The 25738-nt window shown below is 43.2% G+C and overlaps 1 protein-coding gene across 1 annotated transcript in view; it reads left to right on the forward strand.

Moving 5' to 3' along the window:
- Window positions 1-227: 227 nt before the first annotated feature.
- The window catches only part of LOC139369010 (IQ motif and SEC7 domain-containing protein 1-like), a 278969-nt gene continuing 253458 nt past the window's right edge, over window positions 228-25738 (forward strand). Inside the window, exons 1-2 of the mRNA XM_071108577.1 lie at window positions 228-1864; window positions 15083-15109. Of these exons, the coding sequence (XP_070964678.1) occupies window positions 1125-1864; window positions 15083-15109 (767 nt within the window). The 5' untranslated portion in view covers window positions 228-1124. The remainder of the gene's footprint in view (window positions 1865-15082; window positions 15110-25738) is intronic.

Below are 25738 nucleotides of genomic sequence, written 5' to 3' on the forward strand. Positions count from 1 at the left end.
AGAGTAGACACTCCCACCTGCTATTAGAGCTCCACCCAGAGTAGACACTCCCACCTGCTATTAGAACACATTCACCCAGAGTAGACACTCCTACCTGCTATTAGAACACATTCACCCAGAGTAGACACTCCCACCTGCTATTAGAACACATTCACCCAGAGTAGACACTCCCACCTGCTATTAGAGCTCCACCCAGAGTAGACACTCCTACCTGCTAAGCGTAAACTACTTGGTTTCCGCAGTGTGAGTGTTTTTACTGCTCTTTATTTGTCCTTTCGGGATCCAACCCCTCCTCTTCCTCCTTTCTTTTTTGGCCTTTTTCTTGGAATGGATGACACAGAGAAAGAAGAGCTCTTTTCCAACAGAGGATTGCAGAGGACGTTGTTGACCTTCTACAATTTGTGAGATTAAACTGTCATATAATATAACAAGTACTCAGGAATATAAAGCTAGACGGAGAAATCATCATTTATCTACTGAGCAGTGACAGAACAGACAAAACTGTCAAGCTCTTTTCCTTCTTATTTTTGAATAGATGTAGATTCAAAGTTGATCCTATTCAAGAAGTGTAATAAACGGACCAGGAAGGATAAATGTGAGAGAGTTCAGACCTCTTCCATGACCTCATACATCCCTCCTGTCTGTTGAGCTATTACAACCTGAGATAGAAAGATGTCTATCCACTTTGAACAGGGCCTCATCTGTCAGCCTCTCTACCATCAGTTAATCTCAACTCTTCTACTTCTTTGGATATAACTCAGTGATTTGTAGACAATCTGACTCGGTGACATTGTCTCATATGATTTCAGAAGATGGGACTCTGACCCCTTCAAGATCACCTGACCTGATTGGGCCAACCGGATGTTCAACGCGCCAACCGACGTCTCTGGCAGGGCAAAACCAGGAACTAAAACATCTTGATCCTCTAGAGGGACCTTTTTAAAGTCGCCCCTCTCCCCCCCACTTCCTTCCGGTGGGGGGGAGGGCATAGCAGTGAGCCTATCACAGCTCGGGATTGGTCAATTCATTACCCAGTTAGCCTATCACAGCTCAGGACTGGTCCCTTCGCTAGCCAGTTAGCCTATCACCTGTGAGGTTACTGAGACCAGGACCAGACCAGCAGCATGGACGCTAGTCAGCGCCATGGCCAGGGCAGCCCAGAGAGCCCTAACCGGGCGGTGGAGTATCTCCTGGAGCTCAACAACATTATAGAGAGCCAGCAGAAGCTCCTGGAGACCCAGAAACACCGTATCGATGAGCTGGAGGTTCAATTAGACCGGCTGGCCCAGGAGAATAAAGACCTACGCCTCGACCGCCAGCGACCTTTACCCCCTGAACCGCCACCCTGCCCCCCGCCACCACCTGCCACCAAAACATCCATACCCTCTGTACCAGTCCGCCCTGTTCAGATCCAGTCTTATAATCATACCAGTACCAACACTACAGCCATACAGACCCCCACCCCCACAGCCCTTCCAACCCCACCCCCGGTGCCTGTACGGGATCAACGCAAACCTCAAACCCCCAAGACCCCACGCCGTACCCCCCACACGCCCCAAACCCCCAAACGTACTCCAGTCACCACCCAGACCCCCCGCACTCCGCAGACCCCCAAACGAACCCCAGTCACCACCCAGACCCCACGCACTCCGCAGACCCCCAAACGAACCCCAGTCACCACCCAAACCCCCCGCACCCCGCAGACCCCCAAACGGACCCCCCACACACGGCTGACGCGAACCATCTCGACCGGAACAGGCACCAGCTTCGTGGAGATGGAGAAGGAGAGACTGGAGAGGATGGAGGAAGAGAGGACAGAGAGACTTCACAGCTCCACCTTGGGAAACCCCACCAACCACAGACAGTGAGTCATTACCTTACCTTTTAGTGTGTGTGTGTGTGTGTGTGTGTGTGTGTGTGTGTGTGTGTGTGTGTGTGTGTGTGTGTGTGTGTGTGTGTGTGTGTGTGTGTGTGTGTTAGACCCCAAACTCCACTGCTGAACAGTTAACATGAGGTGTTTCTCTACGCATACTACCGTACTTCACACTCCAATGCTCTGAGTGCGTTCTTCGAGGGCAATCAATCAAATGTACAGTGCCTTGCGAAAGTATTCGGCCCCCTTGAACTTTGCGACCTTTTGCCACATTTCAGGCTTCAAACATAAAGATATACAACTGTATTTTTTTGTGAAGAATCAACAACAATTGGGACACAATCATGAAGTGGAACGACATTTATTGGATATTTCAAACTTTTTTAACAAATCAAAAACTGAAAAATTGGGCGTGCAAAATTATTCAGCCCCTTTACTTTCAGTGCAGCAAACTCTCTCCAGAAGTTCAGTGAGGATCTCTGAATGATCCAATGTTGACCTAAATGACTAATGATGATAAATACAATCCACCTGTGTGTAATCAAGTCTCCGTATAAATGCACCTGCACTGTGATAGTCTCAGAGACTCTGTCCATAGGACAACAATCAGTCGTATATTGCACAAATCTGGCCTTTATGGAAGAGTGGCAAGAAGAAAGCCATTTCTTAAAGATATCCATAAAAAGTGTTGTTTAAAGTTTGCCACAAGCCACCTGGGAGATACACCAAACATGTGGAAGAAGGTGCTCTGGTCAGATGAAACCAAAATTGAACTTTTTGGCAACAATGCAAAACGTTATGTTTGGCGTAAAAGCAACACAGCTGAACACACCATCCCCACTGTCAAACATGGTGGTGGCAGCATCATGGTTTGGGCCTGCTTTTCTTCAGCAGGGACAGGGAAGATGGTTAAAATTGATGGGAAGATGGATGGAGCCAAATACAGGACCATTCTGGAAGAAAACCTGATGGAGTCTGCAAAAGACCTGAGACTGGGACGGAGATTTGTCTTCCAACAAGACAATGATCCAAAACATAAAGCAAAATCTACAATGGAATGGTTCAAAAATAAACATATCCAGGTGTTAGAATGGCCAAGTCAAAGTCCAGACCTGAATCCAATCGAGAATCTGTGGAAAGAACTGAAAACTGCTGTTCACAAATGCTCTCCATCCAACCTCACTGAGCTCGAGCTGTTTTGCAAGGAGGAATGGGAAAACATTTCAGTCTCTCGATGTGCAAAACTGATAGAGACATACCCCAAGCGACTTACAGCTGTAATCGCAGCAAAAGGTGGCGCTACAAAGTATTAACTTAAAGGGGCTGAATAATTTTGCACGCCCAATTTTTCAGTTTTTGATTTGTTAAAAAAGTTTGAAATATCCAATAAATGTTGTTCCACTTCATGATTGTGTCCCACTTGTTGTTGATTCTTCACAAAAAAATACAGTTTTCTATCTTTATGTTTGAAGCCTGAAATGTGGCAAAAGGTCGCAAAGTTCAAGGGGGCCGAATACTTTCGCAAGGCACTGTATATATAGCCCTTCTTACATCAGCTGATGTCAAAGTGCTGTACAGAAACCCAGCATAAAACCCCAAAACAGCAAGCAATGCAGGTGTAGAAGCACGGTGGCTAGGAAAAACTCCCTAGAAAGGCCAGAACCTAGAGAGAAACCTAGAGAGGAACCAGGCTATGAGGGGTGGGCCAATCCTCTTCTGGCTGTGCCGGGTGGAGATTATAACAGAACATGGCCAAGATGTTCAAATGTTCATAAATGACCAGCATGGTCAAATAATAATAATCACAGTAGTTGTCGGGTGCAGCAAGTCAGCACCTCAGGAGTAAATGTCAGTTGGCTGTTCATAGCCGATCATTCAGAGTATCTCTACCGCTCCTGGTGTCTCTAGAGAGTTGAAAACAGCAGGTCTGGGACAGGTAGCACGTCCGGTGAACAGGTCAGGGTTCCATATCTGCAGGCAGAACAGTTGAAACTGGAGCAGCAGCACAGCCAGATGGACTGGGGACAGCAAGGAGTCATCATGCCAGGTAGTCCTGAGGCATGGTCCTAGGGCTCAGGTCTTCCGAGAGAGAGAGAGAAAGAAAGAAAGAAAGAAAGAAAGAATTAGAGAGAGCATACTTAAATTCACACAGGAAACCGGATAAGACAGGAGAAATACTCCAGATATAACAAACTGACCCTAGCCCCCCCGACACATAAACTACTGCAGACTGAGGCATTCTCTTGAGTACGTTCTTATTAGGATGAGAGAGTGGAGAACACATACATTTAACATTTAAAATGAACTGCACACTCCAATGCTACTGCATTACCTTTGACCTTTTAGAGTAAATTACATCATCAACATGTCGGCTGCTCATCTATGCTGGATCACGACTATCATCTGTAACTATTGTTAGCTATATGTCAAACATTTGTAGATCTGATTTAGTTTAATATTGCATTATTGTCAGTAAAGCAATTAGGACTGTTAATCCTTTTGTGTTTTGTGTTATTTAGCTACATTTACATTTGGTTAACAAAAGTAGCTAGCTAACTTTAGTAGTGTCTAAGCTAGCTAACTTTAGTAGTGTCTAAGCTAGTCTAGCCATTCGGTGATCCTCTTTTCATTTTCCATTGGTTTTGTCTTGTCTTGTATCACACCTGATTTCAATCCCATCAATTCCACGTTGTGTATTTAACCCTCTGTTCCCCATCATGTCATTATCGGTGATGGTTTTGTCTGTATGTGATGTATAAGTTATGATCTGGTGCGCAATGGGTTTTTGTACCCACTTTTATTATTTTGTATATTTTGTTTTTCAGAGTTTAGTGAATCACTTATTTAAACGACTTCCCTGCCACCAACACGCACACATTACACGGTTGTTGAGCAAGCTGCCCAAGATAAATGGCTTAGCTAAAATATCATTACTCCCCATAATCCATAGCTACATGGGTTTACTACACAGCCTGCAAGGACTCTGTCAACCCTGGGGAAACATGTCAATATAGCAAGATAAAATATTGTATTCAGGCAACATATGAGATGTGAATAGGCAACATTATATTGCGAATACAATTTATTTTCTATCGCTTCATCCCAGATAATAAATTCGCCATTGATTAAAAAAATAAATAAAAAAATGTCGTTTTTTTTTTTTTTTTTACATGGTTGCATCACATGCTTCGAAATGTGTACAATCAGACTGACTATACATCCGATAAGTCAAATCAAATCGTATTGGTCACATTTCGGCAGGGTTGCCTAGTGGTTAGAGCGTTGGACTAGTAACCGGAAGGTTGCAAGTTCAAACCCCTGAGCTGACAAGTTACAAATCTGTCGTTCTGCCCCTGAACAAGACAGTTAAACCACTGTTCCTAGGCCGTCATTGAAAATAAGAATTTGTTCTTAACTGACTTGCCTAGTTAAATAAAGGTAAAATAAAAAATAAACATGTGTTTTGCGGATGTTATTGTGGGTGCAGTGAAATGCTTGTGTTTCTAGGTCCAACAGTGCAGTAATATCTAACAATTTCACAGCAATACACACAAATCTAAAGTAATTAAGAATATTAAAATATTTGGATGAGCAATGTCAGAGCGGCATAGACTAAGATACAGTACAATAGGATACACTATATACATGCTAACCTTCTTCATTCTTATTTACAATGACGGCCAAACCCGGACAACTCTGGGCCAATTGTGCGCCGCCCTATGGGACTCCCAATCACGGCCAGATGTGATACAGCCTGGATTACCCTAGTCTGTAGTGATGCTTCTAGCACAAAGATGCCTTAGACCGCTGGGACACTCGGGTATCAAGAGTGTGCAAAGCTGTCATCAAGGTAAAAGGGTGGCAATTTTAAGAATCTCAAATATAAAATATATTTTGATTTGTTAAACACTTTTTTGGGGGGGTTACTACATGATTCCATGTGTGTTATTTCATAGTGTTGACGTCTTCACTATTATTCTACAATGTAGAAAATAGACAAAATAAAGAGAAACCCTGGAACGAGTAGGTGTTCTAAAACTTCTGAGCGGTAGTGTACACATATAAAATGAGTAACGCAAATATATGAACACAATTAAAGTGACTAGTGTTCCATTATTAAAGTCGGCAGTGATTTCTAGTCCATATATATAGGCAGCCAGTCTGATGTACTAGTAGTGGTGGCTGTTTAACAGTCTGATGGCCTTGAGATAGAAGCTGTTTTTTTCAGTCTCTCGGTCCCAGCTTTGATGCACCTGTACTGATCTCGCCTTCTGGATGATAGCGGGGTCTTTTTAAGTGGGAGAACTTGCACAATTGGTGGCTGACTAAATACTTTTTTGCCCCACTGTACGTTTAGGTTTCATGTATACATGATTATGGTTGCCTGTTAGGGGACCTTTCCTTCGGGCTACAAAGACCACCTAATGCTGAAAAGGGCTCTAACTAACCAATAATACACGATAGAAAGTCTGGAACCAAAAGATGCCGTCTGTCTGTACGTAGGGAAGACCGTTGTGGGGGAGACCGTTGGCTAGCGTGTAGGAGAGAGATGCTGTCTGTCTGTATGTAACGGATGTGAAACGGCTAGCTTAGTTAGCGTGGGCGCTAAATAGCGTTTCAATCAGTGACGTCACTTGCTCTGAGACCTTGAAGTAGTAGTTCCCCTTGCTCTGCAAGGGCCGCGGCTTTTGTGGAGCGATGGGTAACGACGCTTCGTAGGTGTCAGTTGTTGATGTGTGCAGAAGGTCCCTGGTTCGCGCCCGGGTATGGGCGAGGGGATGGTTTAAAATTATACTGTTACATTGATGCTGTTGACCCGGATTACTGGTTGCTGCGGAAAAAGGAGGAAGGTCAAAAGGGGGGTGAGTGTAACGGATGTGAAACAGCTAGCTTAGTTAGCGTGGGCGCTAAATAGCGTTTCAATCAGTGACGTCACTTGCTCTGAGACCTTGAAGTAGTAGTTCCCCTTGCTCTGCAAGGGCCGCGGCTTTTGTGGAGCGATGGGTAACGACGCTTCGTAGGTGTCAGTTGTTGATGTGTGCAGAAGGTCCCTGGTTCGCGCCCGGGTATGGGCGAGGGGACGGTTTAAAATTATACTGTTACATGTACGTAGGGGAGACCGTTGACTAGCGTGTAGGAGAGAGATGCTGTCTGTCTGTACGTAGGGAAGACCGTTGGCTAGCGTGTAGTAGAGAGATGCTGTCTGTCTGTACGTAGGGAAGACCGTTGGCTAGCGTGTAGGAGAGAGATGCTGTCTGTCTGTACGTAGGGAAGACCGTTGTGGGGGAGACCGTTGGCTAGCGTGTAGGAGAGAGATGCTTTCTGTCTGTACGTAGGGGAGACCATTGACTAGCGTGTAGGAGAGAGATGCTGTCTGTCTGTACGTAGGGGAGACCGTTGACTAGCGTGTAGGAGAGAGATGCTGTCTGTCTGTAAGTAGGGGAGACCGTTGGCTAGCGTGTAGGAGAGAGATGCCGTCTGTCTGTACGTAGGGAAGACCGTTGGCTAGCGTGTAGGAGAGAGATGCCGTCTGTCTGTACGTAGGGAAGACCGTTGGCTAGCGTGTAGGAGAGAGATGCTGTCTGTCTGTACGTAGGGAAGACCGTTGGCTAGCGTGTAGGAGAGAGATGCTGTCTGTCTGTACGTAGGGAAGACCGTTGTGGGGGAGACCGTTGGCTAGCGTGTAGGAGAGAGATGCTGTCTGTCTGTACGTAGGGAAGACCGTTGTGGGGGAGACCGTTGGCTAGCGTGTAGGAGAGAGATGCTGTCTGTCTGTACGTAGGGAAGACCGTTGTGGGGGAGACCGTTGGCTAGCGTGTAGGAGAGAGATGTATGTGATTCATATGCTGTTGCAGATCGTGTGCTGCTGTTGGTGCGGGGGGTAGGAAGGTAGGAGGAAGAGAGGTCCATACCTGCAATTGAAACACACTCCACTTCTTCAATGCGAGACACCCTCTGTATATTAATATCCTTTGTTTTTGGTCGGGTAGAAGGAGTTCTCCCTTCCTCTGCTGGGAGTCTATGTCTTCCATAAATCAAATCAAATGTATTTATTTATAAAGCCCTTCTTACATCAGCTGATATCTCAACGTGCTGTACAGAAACCCAGCCTAAAACCCCAAACAGCATGGTAATTTCTGAAAAAGTGATCTCTACATTCTGTCTCCTACTGGGGCTCTGACCTGGCTCTCGTCTGGTTCTGTATAGCAGACACTGGCCTTGTTATTGTGGCCTGACACACCAGCTGATTGGATGATGATGATAACATGATATATTTAGGCTGCATATGAAATGCTCACCTATTTCATTACTTTTGACCACATGTCCCACAGTGGTCTGGTTAACTGCTTGTTCATCCAATATTTTCTCCATCCCAATCATTGTCTTTGGTGAAACCAATATATTCTAGAAGGGTTGTTTTCCCGGAAGCACTCATAGGGGAGAGTGTCATACAAACACCCTTTAAAAAATTCACCCGTTTTGAATGTTATATTTTTTGGGGGGTTGGAGTGGTGTTCTATCGATTCCCAGGGGTCATTTCATGTTCGTGTGTATCATGTGCTCTTGCCGCTCACGCAGGCTGAAACACAGCCGGTATGATGTAGCATGGTGATGTAGCATGGGGATGTAGCATGGTGATGTAGCATGGGGATGTAGCATGGTGATGTAGCATGGGGATGTAGCATGGTGATGTAGCATGGGGATGTAGCATGGTGATGTAGCATGGTGATGTAGCATGGGGATGTAGCATGGTGATGTAGCATGGTGATGTAGCATGGTGATGTAGCATGGTGATGTAGCATGGGGATGTAGCATGGGGATGTAGCATGGGGATGTAGCATGGGGATGTAGCATGGTGATGTAGCATGGTGATGTAGCATGGTGATGTAGCATGGGGATGTAGCATGGTGATGTAGCATGGTGATGTAGCATGGTGATGTAGCATGGGGATGTAGCATGGTGATGTAGCATGGGGATGTAGCATGGTGATGTAGCATGGGGATGTAGCATGGTGATGTAGCATGGTGATGTAGCATGGTGATGTAGCATGGTGATGTAGCATGGTGATGTAGCATGGGGATGTAGCATGGTGATGTAGCATGGGGATGTAGCATGGTGATGTAGCATGGTGATGTAGCATGGTGATGTAGCATGGGGATGTAGCATGGGGATGTAGCATGGGGATGTAGCATGGGGATGTAGCATGGTGAATGTAGCATGGTGAATGTAGCATGGTGTTCACGCAGGCTGAAACACAGCCGGTATGATGTAGCATGGTGATTAAGTCGTTCTCACTACTCTGGAAGTTAATAGGAATATGACACATACAGATTTCAGACTGGCCAATCACTCATTCAATCACATTGTAAACAAACATACGTGGGCCACCGCTGCTTAACTAATATAGGGGAAACATTGCTCTCTCTGTTTCTGTCTCTCTCTCTCTTTCTCCCCTCTCTTGCTCTCTCTCTCTCTCCCCCCTCTCTCTCTCTTTCTGCCTGTCTCTCTCTCTCTCTCCCCCCTCTCTCTCTCTTTCTGCCTGTCTCTCTCTCTCTCTCTCTCTTCTGTCTCTCTCTCTCTCTCTTCTGTCTCTCTCTCTCTTTCTCCCCTCTCTTGCTCTCTCTCTCTCTCCCCCCTCTCTCTCTCTTTCTGCCTGTCTCTCTCTCTCTCTTCTGTCTCTCTCTCTCTCTCTTCTGTCTCTCTCTCTCTCTTCTGTCTGTCTCTCTCTCTCTTTCTGTCTCTCTCTCTTTCTGTCTCTCTCTCTCTTTCTCCCCTCTCTTGCTCTCTCTCTCTCTCCCCCCTCTCTCTCTTTCTGTCTGTCAATTCAATTCAATTCAATTCAAGGGCTTTATTGGCATGGGAAACATGTGTTAACATTGCCAAAGCAAGTGAGGTAGATATTATATAAAGTGAATATATAAAGTGAAATAAACAATAAAAATGAACAGTAAACATTACACATACAGAAGTTTCAAAACAATAAATACATTACAAATGTAATATTATATATACAGTGTTTTAACAATGTACACATGGTGAAGGACACAAGATAAAATAAATAAGCATAAATATGGGTTGTATTTACAATGGTGTGTGTTCTTCACTGGTTGCCCTTTTCTCGTGGCAACAGGTCACAAATCTTGCTGCTGTGATGGCACACTGTGGAATTTCACCCAGTAGATATGGGAGTTTTTCAAAATTGGATTTGTTTTCGAATTCTTTGTGGATCTGTGTAATCTGAGGGAAATATATTTCTCTAATATGGTCATACATTGGGCAGGAGGTTAGGAAGTGCAGCTCAGTTTCCACCTCATTTTGTGGGCAGTGTGCAGTCTGTCTCTCTCTCTGTCTTTCTCCCCTCTCTTGCTCTCTCTCTCTCTCTCTCTCTCTTTCTCCCCTCTCTTGCTCTCTCTCTCCCCCCCCTCTCTCTCTTTCTGTCTGTCTCTCTCTCTCTCTCTCTCTCTATCTCTCTCTCTCTCTTCTGTCTCTCTCTCTCTTCTGTCTCTCTCTCTCTCTTCTGTCTCTCTCTCACTCTCTCTTCTGTCTCTCTCTCTCTCTCTTCTGTCTCTCTCTCTCTCTCTCTCTCTCTCTCTCTCTTCTCTCTCTCTCTCTCTCTCTCTCTCTCTCTCTCTCTTTCTAGGTTTTTGAAAGATCCCGACTTAAATTAACACTTTATTAGAGCTGATTCTGTTTGTCAGTGACTTTCTCCCTGTTAGAGAATGAACACCGGTGGTGTTACAATAAGTCTTTTAGGGTGTTGTTCTAACACTGTATGGTGTGTAAAGCCTTGTTTGCCTATTTATTTCCCAGGGTGCCTTTCGAGTGAATTTTATCTGTACCAGTAACACCCATTACTGTTTGCTAGTGTTCTGAACAGACCGAGTAAAAACTCACAGACAACTAGACAAAAGCTCAAATCAAGTTTATTCACCCACTGGGTCAAACGACTGCAGAGACAAAGACACGATTACACAAGCACATATATTTATAGACCTCCTACTAGGCAGAGTCATCTCCTTGCACATCTAGAGACAGCCAATACGTCTCTGTTGCTAGGCAGGAATGTAATTGGTTCCTCTCTCTGATGTAGGCATGGCCCTGCCTGATGATAGAACCTTCGTGGGCGTGGCAGTATATGTGTGTGGCATAGAACTGTTCCTTCTCACTTCATGTGTCCTCCTCCCTCCTCCCTAATCCTGTTCTATCTTATCAGTGACTGAAACCAGACTGTTTGCCCTTTGACCCCCTCCTTAAGAGCCATGAGATTAAACAATACCACGTTTTAACAGAACGTAAACTTTCTGCCCTCCCCCTTGTCTCACTCAGTAACTTTCCATACACCTAGTTCCTATCCACCCTCCATTAACCCCAACACATACATTCATTATACACGTAAAGTCATCAATACGCTCTAGTATGGTAACATTAATAAGTATATTTCAAACTAGAATCCAACACTAGTGACAGACATGATTTATTTGTAATTTTTTTCATCATCTTTGAAATGCAAGAGAAAGACCATAATGTATTATTGCAGTTTATGTGCAATTTAGATTTTGGCCACAAGATACCAGCATTGTCAGTGCAACGTTTTAGACTGTACCTAACTGTGCACTCTCCTCGAACAATAGCATTGTATTATTTCACTGTAATCGCTACTATAAATTGGACAGTGCAGTTAGATTAACAAGAATGTAACGTTTAAGATATATATATATATATCAGATATGTCTATGTCCAGGGAAATGTTTTTGTGACTTAGAACGCCATGCTAATCACGTTAGCCCTTATTAGTTCAACCGTCCCGCGCGCGGGGGGGGGGGCACTGATCTCGTTAGAGGTTAAACACAGTTGTCTTAAACTCAGGCCACATCATATTATGCTGGCTTGCAAATTGTATAATTCATATTAGTGATGGGCATTCCTAGTCTTTTCGGTGAGCCGGCTCATTTTGCTCTGTTTACCTAAAAGAGCTGATTCATTTTGCTCCCAAACGGCTCTTTGTTCTAAATGCTTACAAATCGACCTAGAACCATGAAAAAGTTTGCAAATCTTCAATTTAAAGCCCTAAAGTTAGGCTACCATTATGTCAGATCATCAAATACATTTTTACCAGATTAAAAATTATGGATATTTTTTTTTTAAGCACTGAAAAATTCAGCATGGACCAGATAGACGCGCTGTCCCCACTATTTCTTGTTTTTGTTTCTGCAGTGAGGATTCACCCTTATTTAGAGAAGGATTTGTAATGTATCTGCAGAAACACATTGATATAAACTCCAAAAGCCTCAGAGGCTCTGCAGTGATGTTACGTTTGATATCGGAGCTCCGAGACGTGAGTAGAAATCGCTAAGCAGTGTAATTTGAAGCAGTGTGCCGATACCTGTATCACTTTATTAGAAGCAAGGGATCAATGATGGCCGAAGCTTCATTTCGTCAAACAACCACCTGATTGGTTTGGGTTTGGTAGAAGAGAAAGGCTACGCTGTGCACTCGCTACCGGGTGTGGGACGTCATCTATAATCATTTGGTTGCTCTAAACTCTTTTGACCAGCAGGTGCCGCGAGTGTACACTGTGTTGATATAAGCGTTAATTACTCAATTTGCTGGAAAACCTCAATGCTTCAGGAGTCTTTGTTTCCCCGTCACAGCATGCAAGTCGGCGAGCCGAATGAACGACTCTTTCACCAATGCTATTTGTTCACAAATGACCCATCCCTAATTCCTATTGGAATCCAGACAGATATCCAACCATTTTTATGACTCGCCATTCTGTAGTTAGAATGATTGCCAAGGTAGGGAAGATTTATAAATGAGACAACCTAAACCATCGAAACTGGAACAACCATCTCAATAACGGGTGAAAATGATTGGTTATTTGTCTTTGTGTAATATAAGATCAAATAACCAATCAATGTGCAGAAACACGTTAAAACAAACTATTTGAAAAAAGCAACCAAGCATGATGGGAAATATTATACAATGGCACTGGACGAGATGGCTGCCGTTTTTAGATGCTCCTAACCAATTGTGCCATTGTGTGTGTTTTTTTGCGTTATTTGTAACTTATATTGTACGGAATGTTTCTGCCACCGTATCTTATGACCGAAAAGAGCTTCTGAACATCAGAACAGCGATTACTCACCTCGTACTGGACAAAGATTTTTTTTCTTTAACGAGTCGGACGCAAAAGATTTACTTCAGACACCCGACAAGGCCCAAATCCCCGTCCTTCACATGAAGAAGAGCCAGAGATATCGGTGTAGTAGGTTGGAGTGCCTTGTAAGGATCCAACAGAGAGTGGGTAATCCACCTCTACCATCAGTCCTATTAGCCAACGTGCAATCATTGGATAACAAAATGGATGAGCTCCGATCACGACTATCCTACCAATGGGACATTAAACACTGTAATATCTTATGTTTCACAGAGTCGTGAAACATAAAATACAGCTGGCTGGGTTTTCAGTCCATCAGCAAGATAGATAGAACAGCTGCCTCCGGTAAGACAAGGGGTGGCGGTCTGTGTCTATTTGTAAATAACAGCTGGTGCACAAAATCTAATATTAAGGAAGTCTCTAGGTTTTGCTCGCCTGAGGTTGAGTATCTCATGATAAGCTGTAGACCACACTATTTACCAAGAAAGTTTTCATCTATATTTTTTGTAGCTGTCTATTTACAACCATAAACCGATGCTGGAACTAAGTCAGCACTCAACAAGTTGTATAAGGCCAAACAGGAAAACGCTCATCCAGAAGCGGCACTCATAGATGGGGGGACTGCATACAAGCAAAAATTAAAGCAGGAAGCACCAGTGACACGATCAATAAAAAAATGGTCAGAGGAAGCAGATGCTAAGCTGCAGGACTGTTTTGCTATCACAGACTGGAACATGTTCCGGGATTCTTCCGATGGCATTGAGGAGTAAACCACATCAGTCACTGGCTTTATCAATAAGTGCATCGATGACGTCGTCCCCACAGTGACCGTACGTGCATACCCCAACCAGAAGCCATGGATTACAGGCAACATCCGCACTGATCTAAAGGGTCGAGCTGCTGCTTTCACGGAGTGGGATCAAGGATCAAGATCCCTACTGCCTAAATTAATTTTGTTGCGTAAAACATTTTTTTTACGCTTGGAAAAAAGAAAAGCTGCTCTTTTGTGTGCACTGCCGGTAATACCGCATATCCCGGTATGGTACAGGAACGATATGATGGTATGATAATCTGGACACCATCCAACCCTAGATGGCTTCTAATGGCTTCTAATCAAGGCTGTGGAGTTGGGTTGCATCCACAAAAGTAGTGCACTATATAAGGAATAGGGTTCCATAGGTCTCTGGTCTAAAGTAGTGCACTATATAGGGAATAGTGTACCGTTTGGGACATCAACCTTTTTGTTACAATGCTACAGTAAAGCAGATATATCTACAACTGAATGTACAGTAAAGTACTGAAGATATTAGTAACAGTTCATTGATGCCTGGGGTCCTTCAATAGAACGAGTGACTACAGATGCAGGTTCTGAACATTGTTACATCATCATCTTCACTCATGATGGATATGTGTATTTATGAAATTATATATGAAATACATTGTTAAGTGTTACTAACACACCTCACGTCTTTTCTGTCCGTGTCTCACATTCTCTCTCTCTCACATTCTCTCTCTCTCACATTCTCTCTCTCTCTCTCCCTCTCTCTCTCTATCTGTTTCTTTCTCTCTCTCTCTCTCTCTCTCTCTCTCTCTCTCTCTCTCTCTCTCTCTCTCTCTCTCCCACTCTCTCTCTCTCTCTCTCTCTCTCTCTCTCTCTCTCTCTCTCTCTCTCTCTCTCTCTCTCTCTCTCTCTCTCTCTCTCTCTCTCTCTCTATCTCTCTATCTCTCTCTCTTTCTGTCTCTCTCTCTCTGTCTCTCTCTCTCTCTGTCTCTCTCTCTGTCTCTCTCTCTGTCTCTCTCTCTATCTCTCTATCTCTCTATCTCTCTCTCTTTCTGTCTCTCTCTCTGTCTCTCTCTCTCTCTGTCTCTCTCTCTCTCTCTCTCTCTCTCTCTGTTTCTCTCTCTCTCTCTCTGTTTCTCTCTCTGTGTCTCTGTCTCTGTCTCTGTCTCTCTCTCTCTCTCTCTCTCTCTCTCTCGCTCCCTGTATGTCTCTTTCACTGTCTCTGTCTCTCTTTCTCTCTCTCTCTCTCTCTCTCTCTCTCGCTCTTTAGGTCAGACGGACACTTCAACAAAGACAGGTCGGTAACGTTTCATGTTTCACAAATGTTTGGGTTTTTCAGAAACCTCTTTATCCCCTCCCCATTGTCATGAAGCATTGACATAGTCCAGTGAGACAAGGCAACACAATAGGAAGGGCTACCTTCATCACTGAGACATACCTGTGGATCACCTGGGAATCTCTGGAATATAAAACTTTAATGTAGCCTACTTGAGTCTGCAGGTGAATATCTGGGCTAGTTGGTGGTGTTCTGCTAGCTAGCTTGTCTCTGCTTTTGCTTGTCTCTCCGTTAGTTTGTCTCTGCGTTAGCTTGTCTCTGCGTTAGCTTGTCTCTGCGTTAGCTCGTCTCTGTTTTAGCTCGTCTCTGTTTTAGCTCGTCTCTGCATTAGCTCGTCTCTGCGTTAGCTTGTCTCTGTTTTAGCTTGTCTCTGCGTTAGCTCGTCTCTACATTAGCTTGTCTCTGTTTTAGCTTGTCTCTGTTTTAGCTTGTCTCTGTTTTAGCTCGTCTCTGCGATAGCTTTTGTCTGTTTTAGCTTGTCTCTGTTTTAGCTTGTCTCTGTTTTAGCTTGTCTCTGCGTTAGCTCGTCTCTGCGTTAGCTTGTCTCTGCGTTAGCTTGTCTCTGTTTTAGCTTGTCTCTGTTTTAGCTCGTCTCTGCTCTAGCTTTTCTCTGCGTTAGCTTGTCTCTGCGTTAGCTTGTCTCTGTTTTAGCTTGTCTCTGTTTTAACTTGTCTCTGTTTTAGCTTGTCTCTGCGTTAGCTTGTCTCTGCATTAGCTTTTCTCTGCATGGAGCCTCTTTATTTTTGGCAACAACATGAAAATGAGACAGGGTCAGAGAGGATAAATGCTGTGTTGTTGTGGAAACGCCTCGGATGAAGTGAATTGCCTCTGAAAACAGCTAATAGTTCACGGTACCTACTGCCACAAGACTGTTACACCTCAGTTTGTAGAAACTGTGATATGTTGCTCTATACATGTTATGGGTTCAGTGGTTGAATATACTGATGGAACCCCCATGTTATGTTATGGGTTCAGTGGTTGACTATTCTGATGGAACCCCCATGTTATGTTATGGGTTCAGTGGTTGACTATACTGATGGAACCCACATGTTATGTTATGGGTTCAGTGGTTGACTATTCTGATGGAACCCACATGTTATGTTATGGGTTCAGTGGTTGACTATTCTGATGGAACCCACATGTTATGTTATGGGTTCAGTGGTTGACTATTCTGATGGAACCCACAGGCCCACATTTTGTAGATATTCTCCAATAGCTGTCTTGAATTCCAAATGATGGTGAATGAATGGTTAAGGTAAGGGTTAAGGTTTGGTATATGGTTATGAATGGTTGAGGTAAGGGTTAAGGTTTAGGATATGGTTATGAATGGTTAAGGTAAGGGTTAAGGTTTAGGATATGGTTATGAATGGTTAAGGTTTGAGATAGGGTTATGAATGGTTAAGGTAAGGGTTAAGGTTTGGGATAGGGTTATGAATGGTTAAGGTAAGGGTTAAGGTTTGGGATAGGGTTATGAATGGTTAAGGTAAGGGTTAAGGTTTGGGATAGGGTTATGAATGGTTAAGGTAAGGGTTAAGGTTTAGGATAGGGTTATGAATGGTTAAGGTAAGGGTTAAGGTTTAGGATAGGGTTATGAATGGTTAAGGTAAGGGTTAAGGTTTAGGATAGGGTTATAAATGATTGAATTCCGCCATCTGGTTCCTTTTTTAGGGCAATGTGAACATAAAGCTCCCCAGGTTCACTTGTCATTATCCAGGATCACACACTAGACTACTGTTATAACCCCTCACACTAGACTACTGATATAACCCCTCCCACTAGACTACTGACATATCCCCTCACACTAGACTACTGTTATAACCTCTCACACTAGACTACTGTTATAACGCCTCACACTAGACTACTGTTATAACCCCTCACACTAGACTACTGATATAACCCCTCCCACTAGACTACTGACATATCCCCTCACACTAGACTACTGTTATAACCCCTCACGCTAGACTACTGACACAACCCCTCACACTAGACTACTGTTATAACCCCTCACACTAGACTACTGACATATCCCTCACACTAGACTACTGACATAACCCCTCACACTAGACTACTGACATAACCCCTCACACTAGACTACTGTTATAACCCCTCACACTAGACTACTGATATAACCCCTCACACTAGACTACTGATATAACCCCTCACACTAGACTACTGTTATAACCTCTCACACTAGACTACTGTTATAACCCCTCCCACAATACTACTGTTATAACCTCTCACACAAGACTACTGTTATAACCCATCCCACTAGACTACTGTTATAACCTCTCACACTAGACTACTGTTATAACCCCTCACACTAGACTACTGTTATAACCCCTCACACTAGACTACTGATATAACCCCTCACACTAGACTACTGTTATAACCCCTCACACTAGACTACTGATATAACCCCTCACACTAGACTACTGATACAACCCCTCACACTAGACTACTGATATAACCCCTCACACTAGACTACTGATATAACCCCTCCCACTAGACTACTGACATATCCCCTCACACTAGACTACTGTTATAACCCCTCACGCTAGACTACTGACATAACCCCTCACACTAGACTACTGTTATAACCCCTCACACTAGACTACTGTTATAACCCCTCACACTAGACTACTGATATAAACCCTCACACTAGACTACTGTTATAACCTCTCACACTAGACTACTGTTATAACCCCTCCCACTAGACTACTGTTATAACCTCTCACACTAGACTACTGTTATAACCCATCCCACTAGACTACTGTTATAACCTCTCACACTAGACTACTGTTATAACCCCTCACACTAGACTACTGATATAACCCCTCACACTAGACTACTGATATAACCCCTCACACTAGACTACTGATATAACCGCTCACACTAGACTACTGTCATAACCCCTCACACTAGACTACTGTTATAACCCCTCACACTAGACTACTGTTATAACCCCTCACACTAGACTACTGATATAACCCCTCACACTAGACTACTGTTATAACCCCTCACACTAGACTACTGTTATAACCCCTCACACTATACTGACATATCCCCTCACACTAGACTACTGTTATAACCCCTCACGCTAGACTACTGACACAACCCCTCACACTAGACTACTGTTATAACCCCTCACACTAGACTACTGACATATCCCTCACACTAGACTACTGACATAACCCCTCACACTAGACTACTGACATAAACCCTCACACTAGACTACTGTTATAACCCCTCACACTAGACTACTGATATAACCCCTCACACTAGACTATTGTTATAACCTCTCACACTAGACTACTGTTATAACCCCTCCCACTAGACTACTGTTATAACCTCTCACACTAGACTACTGTTATAACCTCTCACAGTAGACTACTGACATAACCCCTCACACTAGACTACTGTTATAACCCCTCACACTAGACTACTGACATATCCCTCACACTAGACTACTGACATAACCCCTCACACTAGACTACTGACATAACCCCTCACACTAGACTACTGTTATAACCCCTCACACTAGACTACTGATATAACCCCTCACACTAGACTACTGTTATAACCCCTCACACTAGACTACTGATATAAACCCTCACACTAGACTACTGTTATAACCTCTCACACTAGACTACTGTTATAACCCCTCCCACTAGACTACTGTTATAACCTCTCACACTAGACTACTGTTACAACCCATCCCACTAGACTACTGTTATAACCTCTCACACTAGACTACTGTTATAACCTCTCACAGTAGACTACTGTTATAACCCTTCACACTAGACTACTGTTATAACCTCTCACACTAGACTACTGTTATAACCCCTCACACTAGACTACTGTTATAACTCCTCACACTAGACTACTGTTATAACCTCTCACACTAGACTACTGTTATAACCCCTCACACTAGACTACTGTTATAACCCCTCACACTAGACTACTGTCATAACCCCTCACACTAGACTACTGTTATAACCCCTCACACTAGACTACTGATACAACCCCTCACACTAGACTACTGTTATAACCCCTCACACTAGACTACTGATATAACCCCTCACATTAGACTACTGTTATAACCCCTCACACTAGACTACTGATATTACCCCTCACACTAGACTACTGTTATAACCCCTCACACTAGACTACTGATATAACCCCTCCCACTAGACTACTTTTATAACCCCTCACACTAGACTACTGATATAACCCCTCACACTAGACTACTGATATAACCCCTCACACTAGACTACTGATATAACCGCTCACACTAGACTACTGATATAACCCCTCACACTAGACTACTGTCATAACCCCTCACACTAGACTACTGTTATAACCCCTCACACTAGACTACTGTTATAACCCCTCACACTAGACTACTGATATAACCCCTCACACTAGACTACTGTTATAACCCCTCACACTAGACTACTGTTATAACCCCTCACACTATACTGACATATCCCCTCACACTAGACTACTGTTATAACCCCTCACACTAGACTACTGATATAACCCCTCACACTAGACTACTGATATAACCCCTCACACTAGACTACTGATATAACCCCTCACACTAGACTACTGATATAACCCCTCACACTAGACTACTGTTATAACCCCTCACACTAGACTACTGATATAACCCCTCACACTAGACTACTGTCATAACCCCTCACACTAGACTACTGATATAACCCCTCACCCTAGACTACTGTCATAACCCCTCACACTAGACTACTGTCATAACCCCTCACACTAGACTACTGATATAACCCCTCACACTAGACTACTGATATAACCCCTCACACTAGACTACTGATATAACCCCTCACACTAGACTACTGTTATAACCCCTCACACTAGACTACTGTTATAACCCCTCACACTAGACTACTGTTATAACCTCTCACAGTAGACTACTGATATAACCCCTCACACTAGACTACTGTCATAACCCCTCACACTAGACTACTGATATAACCCCTCACACTAGACTACTGTTATAACCCCTCACACTAGACTACTGATATAACCCCTCACACTAGACTACTGTCATAACCCCTCACACTAGACTACTGTTATAACCCCTCACACTAGACTACTGTCATAACCCCTCACACTAGACTACTGTTATAACCCCTCACACTAGACTACTGATACAACCCCTCACACTAGACTACTGTTTTAACCCCTCACACTAGACTACTGTCATAACCCCTCACACTAGACTACTGTTATAACCCCTCACACTAGACTACTGATATAACCCCTCACACTAGACTACTGTTATAACCCCTCACACTAGACTACTGATATAACCCCTCACACTAGACTACTGTCATAACCCCTCACACTAGACTACTGTCATAACCCCTCACACTAGACTACTGTTATAACCCCTCACACTAGACTACTGATACAACCCCTCACACTAGACTACTGATATAACCCCTCACACTAGACTACTGATATAACCCCTCCCACTAGACTACTGTTATAACCTCTCACACTAGACTACTGTTATAACCTCTCACAGTAGACTACTGTTATAACCCTTCACACTAGACTACTGTTATAACCTCTCACACTAGACTACTGTTATAACCCCTCACACTAGACTACTGTTATAACTCCTCACACTAGACTACTGTTATAACCCCTCACACTAGACTACTGATATAACCCCTCACACTAGACTACTGTTATAACCCCTCACACTAGACTACTGTCATAACCCCTCACACTAGACTACTGTTATAACCCCTCACACTAGACTACTGATACAACCCCTCACACTAGACTACTGTTATAACCCCTCACACTAGACTACTGATATAACCCCTCACACTAGACTACTGTTATAACCCCTCACACTAGACTACTGATATAACCCCTCACACTAGACTACTGTTATAACCCCTCACACTAGACTACTGATATAACCCCTCACACTAGACTACTGTCATAACCCCTCACACTAGACTACTGATATAACCCCTCACACTAGACTACTGATATAACCCCTCACACTAGACTACTGATATAACCCCTCACACTAGACTACTGATATAACCCCTCACACTAGACTACTGATATAACCCCTCACACTAGACTACTGTTATAACCCCTCACACTAGACTACTGATATAACCCCTCACACTAGACTACTGTCATAACCCCTCACACTAGACTACTGATATAACCCCTCACACTAGACTACTGTCATAACCCCTCACACTAGACTACTGATATAACCCCTCACACTAGACTACTGATATAACCCCTCACACTAGACTACTGATATAACCCCTCACACTAGACTACTGATATAACCCCTCACACTAGACTACTGTTATAACCCCTCACACTAGACTACTGTTATAACCCCTCACACTAGACTACTGTTATAACCTCTCACAGTAGACTACTGATATAACCCCTCACACTAGACTACTGTCATAACCCCTCACACTAGACTACTGATATAACCCCTCACACTAGACTACTGTTATAACCCCTCACACTAGACTACTGATACAACCCCTCACACTAGACTACTGTCATAACCCCTCACACTAGACTACTGTCATAACCCCTCACACTAGACTACTTTTATAACCTCTCACACTAGACTACTGTTATAACCTCTCACACTAGACTACTGTCATAACCCCTCACACTAGACTACTGATATAACCCCTCACACTAGACTACTGTTATAACCCCTCACACTAGACTACTGTTATAACCCCTCACACTATACTGACATATCCCCTCACACTAGACTACTGTTATAACCCCTCACACTAGACTACTGATATAACCCCTCACACTAGACTACTGATATAACCCCTCACACTAGACTACTGATATAACCCCTCACACTAGACTACTGATATAACCCCTCACACTAGACTACTGTTATAACCCCTCACACTAGACTACTGATATAACCCCTCACACTAGACTACTGTCATAACCCCTCACACTAGACTACTGATATAACCCCTCACCCTAGACTACTGTCATAACCCCTCACACTAGACTACTGTCATAACCCCTCACACTAGACTACTGATATAACCCCTCACACTAGACTACTGATATAACCCCTCACACTAGACTACTGATATAACCCCTCACACTAGACTACTGTTATAACCCCTCACACTAGACTACTGTTATAACCCCTCACACTAGACTACTGTTATAACCTCTCACAGTAGACTACTGATATAACCCCTCACACTAGACTACTGTCATAACCCCTCACACTAGACTACTGATATAACCCCTCACACTAGACTACTGTTATAACCCCTCACACTAGACTACTGATATAACCCCTCACACTAGACTACTGTCATAACCCCTCACACTAGACTACTGTTATAACCCCTCACACTAGACTACTGTCATAACCCCTCACACTAGACTACTGTTATAACCCCTCACACTAGACTACTGATACAACCCCTCACACTAGACTACTGTTTTAACCCCTCACACTAGACTACTGTCATAACCCCTCACACTAGACTACTGTTATAACCCCTCACACTAGACTACTGATATAACCCCTCACACTAGACTACTGTTATAACCCCTCACACTAGACTACTGATATAACCCCTCACACTAGACTACTGTCATAACCCCTCACACTAGACTACTGTCATAACCCCTCACACTAGACTACTGTTATAACCCCTCACACTAGACTACTGATACAACCCCTCACACTAGACTACTGATATAACCCCTCACACTAGACTACTGATATAACCCCTCCCACTAGACTACTGTTATAACCTCTCACACTAGACTACTGTTATAACCTCTCACAGTAGACTACTGTTATAACCCTTCACACTAGACTACTGTTATAACCTCTCACACTAGACTACTGTTATAACCCCTCACACTAGACTACTGTTATAACTCCTCACACTAGACTACTGTTATAACCCCTCACACTAGACTACTGATATAACCCCTCACACTAGACTACTGTTATAACCCCTCACACTAGACTACTGTCATAACCCCTCACACTAGACTACTGTTATAACCCCTCACACTAGACTACTGATACAACCCCTCACACTAGACTACTGTTATAACCCCTCACACTAGACTACTGATATAACCCCTCACACTAGACTACTGTTATAACCCCTCACACTAGACTACTGATATAACCCCTCACACTAGACTACTGTTATAACCCCTCACACTAGACTACTGATATAACCCCTCACACTAGACTACTGTCATAACCCCTCACACTAGACTACTGATATAACCCCTCACACTAGACTACTGATATAACCCCTCACACTAGACTACTGATATAACCCCTCACACTAGACTACTGATATAACCCCTCACACTAGACTACTGATATAACCCCTCACACTAGACTACTGTTATAACCCCTCACACTAGACTACTGATATAACCCCTCACACTAGACTACTGTCATAACCCCTCACACTAGACTACTGATATAACCCCTCACACTAGACTACTGTCATAACCCCTCACACTAGACTACTGATATAACCCCTCACACTAGACTACTGATATAACCCCTCACACTAGACTACTGATATAACCCCTCACACTAGACTACTGATATAACCCCTCACACTAGACTACTGTTATAACCCCTCACACTAGACTACTGTTATAACCCCTCACACTAGACTACTGTTATAACCTCTCACAGTAGACTACTGATATAACCCCTCACACTAGACTACTGTCATAACCCCTCACACTAGACTACTGATATAACCCCTCACACTAGACTACTGTTATAACCCCTCACACTAGACTACTGATACAACCCCTCACACTAGACTACTGTCATAACCCCTCACACTAGACTACTGTCATAACCCCTCACACTAGACTACTTTTATAACCTCTCACACTAGACTACTGTTATAACCTCTCACACTAGACTACTGTCATAACCCCTCACACTAGACTACTGTTATAACCTCTCACACTAGACTACTGTCATAACCCCTCACCCCTTTTTTGCAACAGATTATTTCTTTGCCACATATTGACGAAGAGAGCAACATCAGATGTTTATTAGATTGTGGAGTTTGAATTGTGTGTGAAGACAACAACATATTTGCTGTGGATTACAGCATAGGTTAAAAAATCAATTCTAGCTCTTAAAGAGACAGTAGCCTACATTGGGTGTACATTTTTCAAATACATTATTATATAATCTGCAGTTATTATTCTGCTATTTATTCTGTTAATAATATTTACATGTTAATACTATCTTCTGATTAAAAGTATTATGTTTAATATTTTAACTAAACGCAATCTATTAGGTTCCAAAATGTGAGTAGGTATATCTAGCTGTCCAAATAACACGTTCTGATGGGATGGGGCGGCAGGGTAGCCTTGTGGTTAGAGTGTAGGGGCGGCAGGGTAGCCTCGTGGTTAGAGTGTAGGGGCGGCAGGGTAGCCTCGTGGTTAGAGCGTTGGGCTAGTAACCGAAAGGTTGCAAGCTGACAAGGTACAAATCTGTCATTCTGCCTGTGAACAAGCAGTTCACTGTTCCCCTGGTAGGCCTTCATTGAAAATATGAATTTGTTCTTAACTGACTTGCCTTGTTAAATAAAGGTAAGATAAAATAAAAATGGCTGGTCCTGCACTTTGTAAATATGCCGAAAAAAGATATTGGTTCCTTTCTAAACATAGCAATGTGAATGCAAAGAGGACTCAGACCACAAAATAGATGAAGTGAACTGACAAAAGAGTCTAGGCCACTAGCAGAACCCCTCGCCAACAGCCAAAGAAATTGCAGGGCGCCAAATACAAATAAACAAAAATCTCATAAATCAAATTTCTCAAACATGCAAGTATTAGGCACCATTTTAAAGATAAAATTCTCGTTAGTTTCTGATTTCAAAAATGCTTTACAGCGAAAGCTCCACAAATGATTATGTTAGATCACCACCAAGCCACAGAAAAACCCAGCCATTTTTCCAGCCAAAGAGAGGAGTCACAAAAAGCACAAATAGAGATAAAATTAATCACTAACCTTTGATGATCTTCATCAGATGAGACTCATAGAACTTCATGTTACACAATACATGTGTGTTTTGTTCAGTAAAGTTAATATTAATATCCAAAAATTTTATTTTACATTGGCGTGTTATGTTCAGTAGTTCCAAAACATGCAGTGATATTGCAGAGAGCCACATGAATTCACAGAAATACTCATGTTAAATGTAGATGAAAATACAATTTTTAGACATGGAAATATAGATACACTTCTCCTTAATGCAACCGCTGTGTCAGATTTCAAAAAAACTTTACGGAAAAAGCACAATCTGAGAACGGCGCTCAGAGCCCCAAACAGCCAGAGGAATATCCGCCATTTTGGGTAGTCAACATTATCCATAAACAGTATTATAAATATTGACTTACCTTAGATGATCTTCATCAGAATGCACTCCCAGGAATCGCAGTTCCACAATAAATGCTTGTTTTGTTCGATAATGTCCATCATTTATGCCCATTTCCATGCCT

Source organism: Oncorhynchus clarkii, chromosome 16 (assembly GCF_045791955.1).
Source record: "Oncorhynchus clarkii lewisi isolate Uvic-CL-2024 chromosome 16, UVic_Ocla_1.0, whole genome shotgun sequence".
Taxonomy (NCBI): Eukaryota; Metazoa; Chordata; class Actinopteri; order Salmoniformes; family Salmonidae; genus Oncorhynchus; species Oncorhynchus clarkii.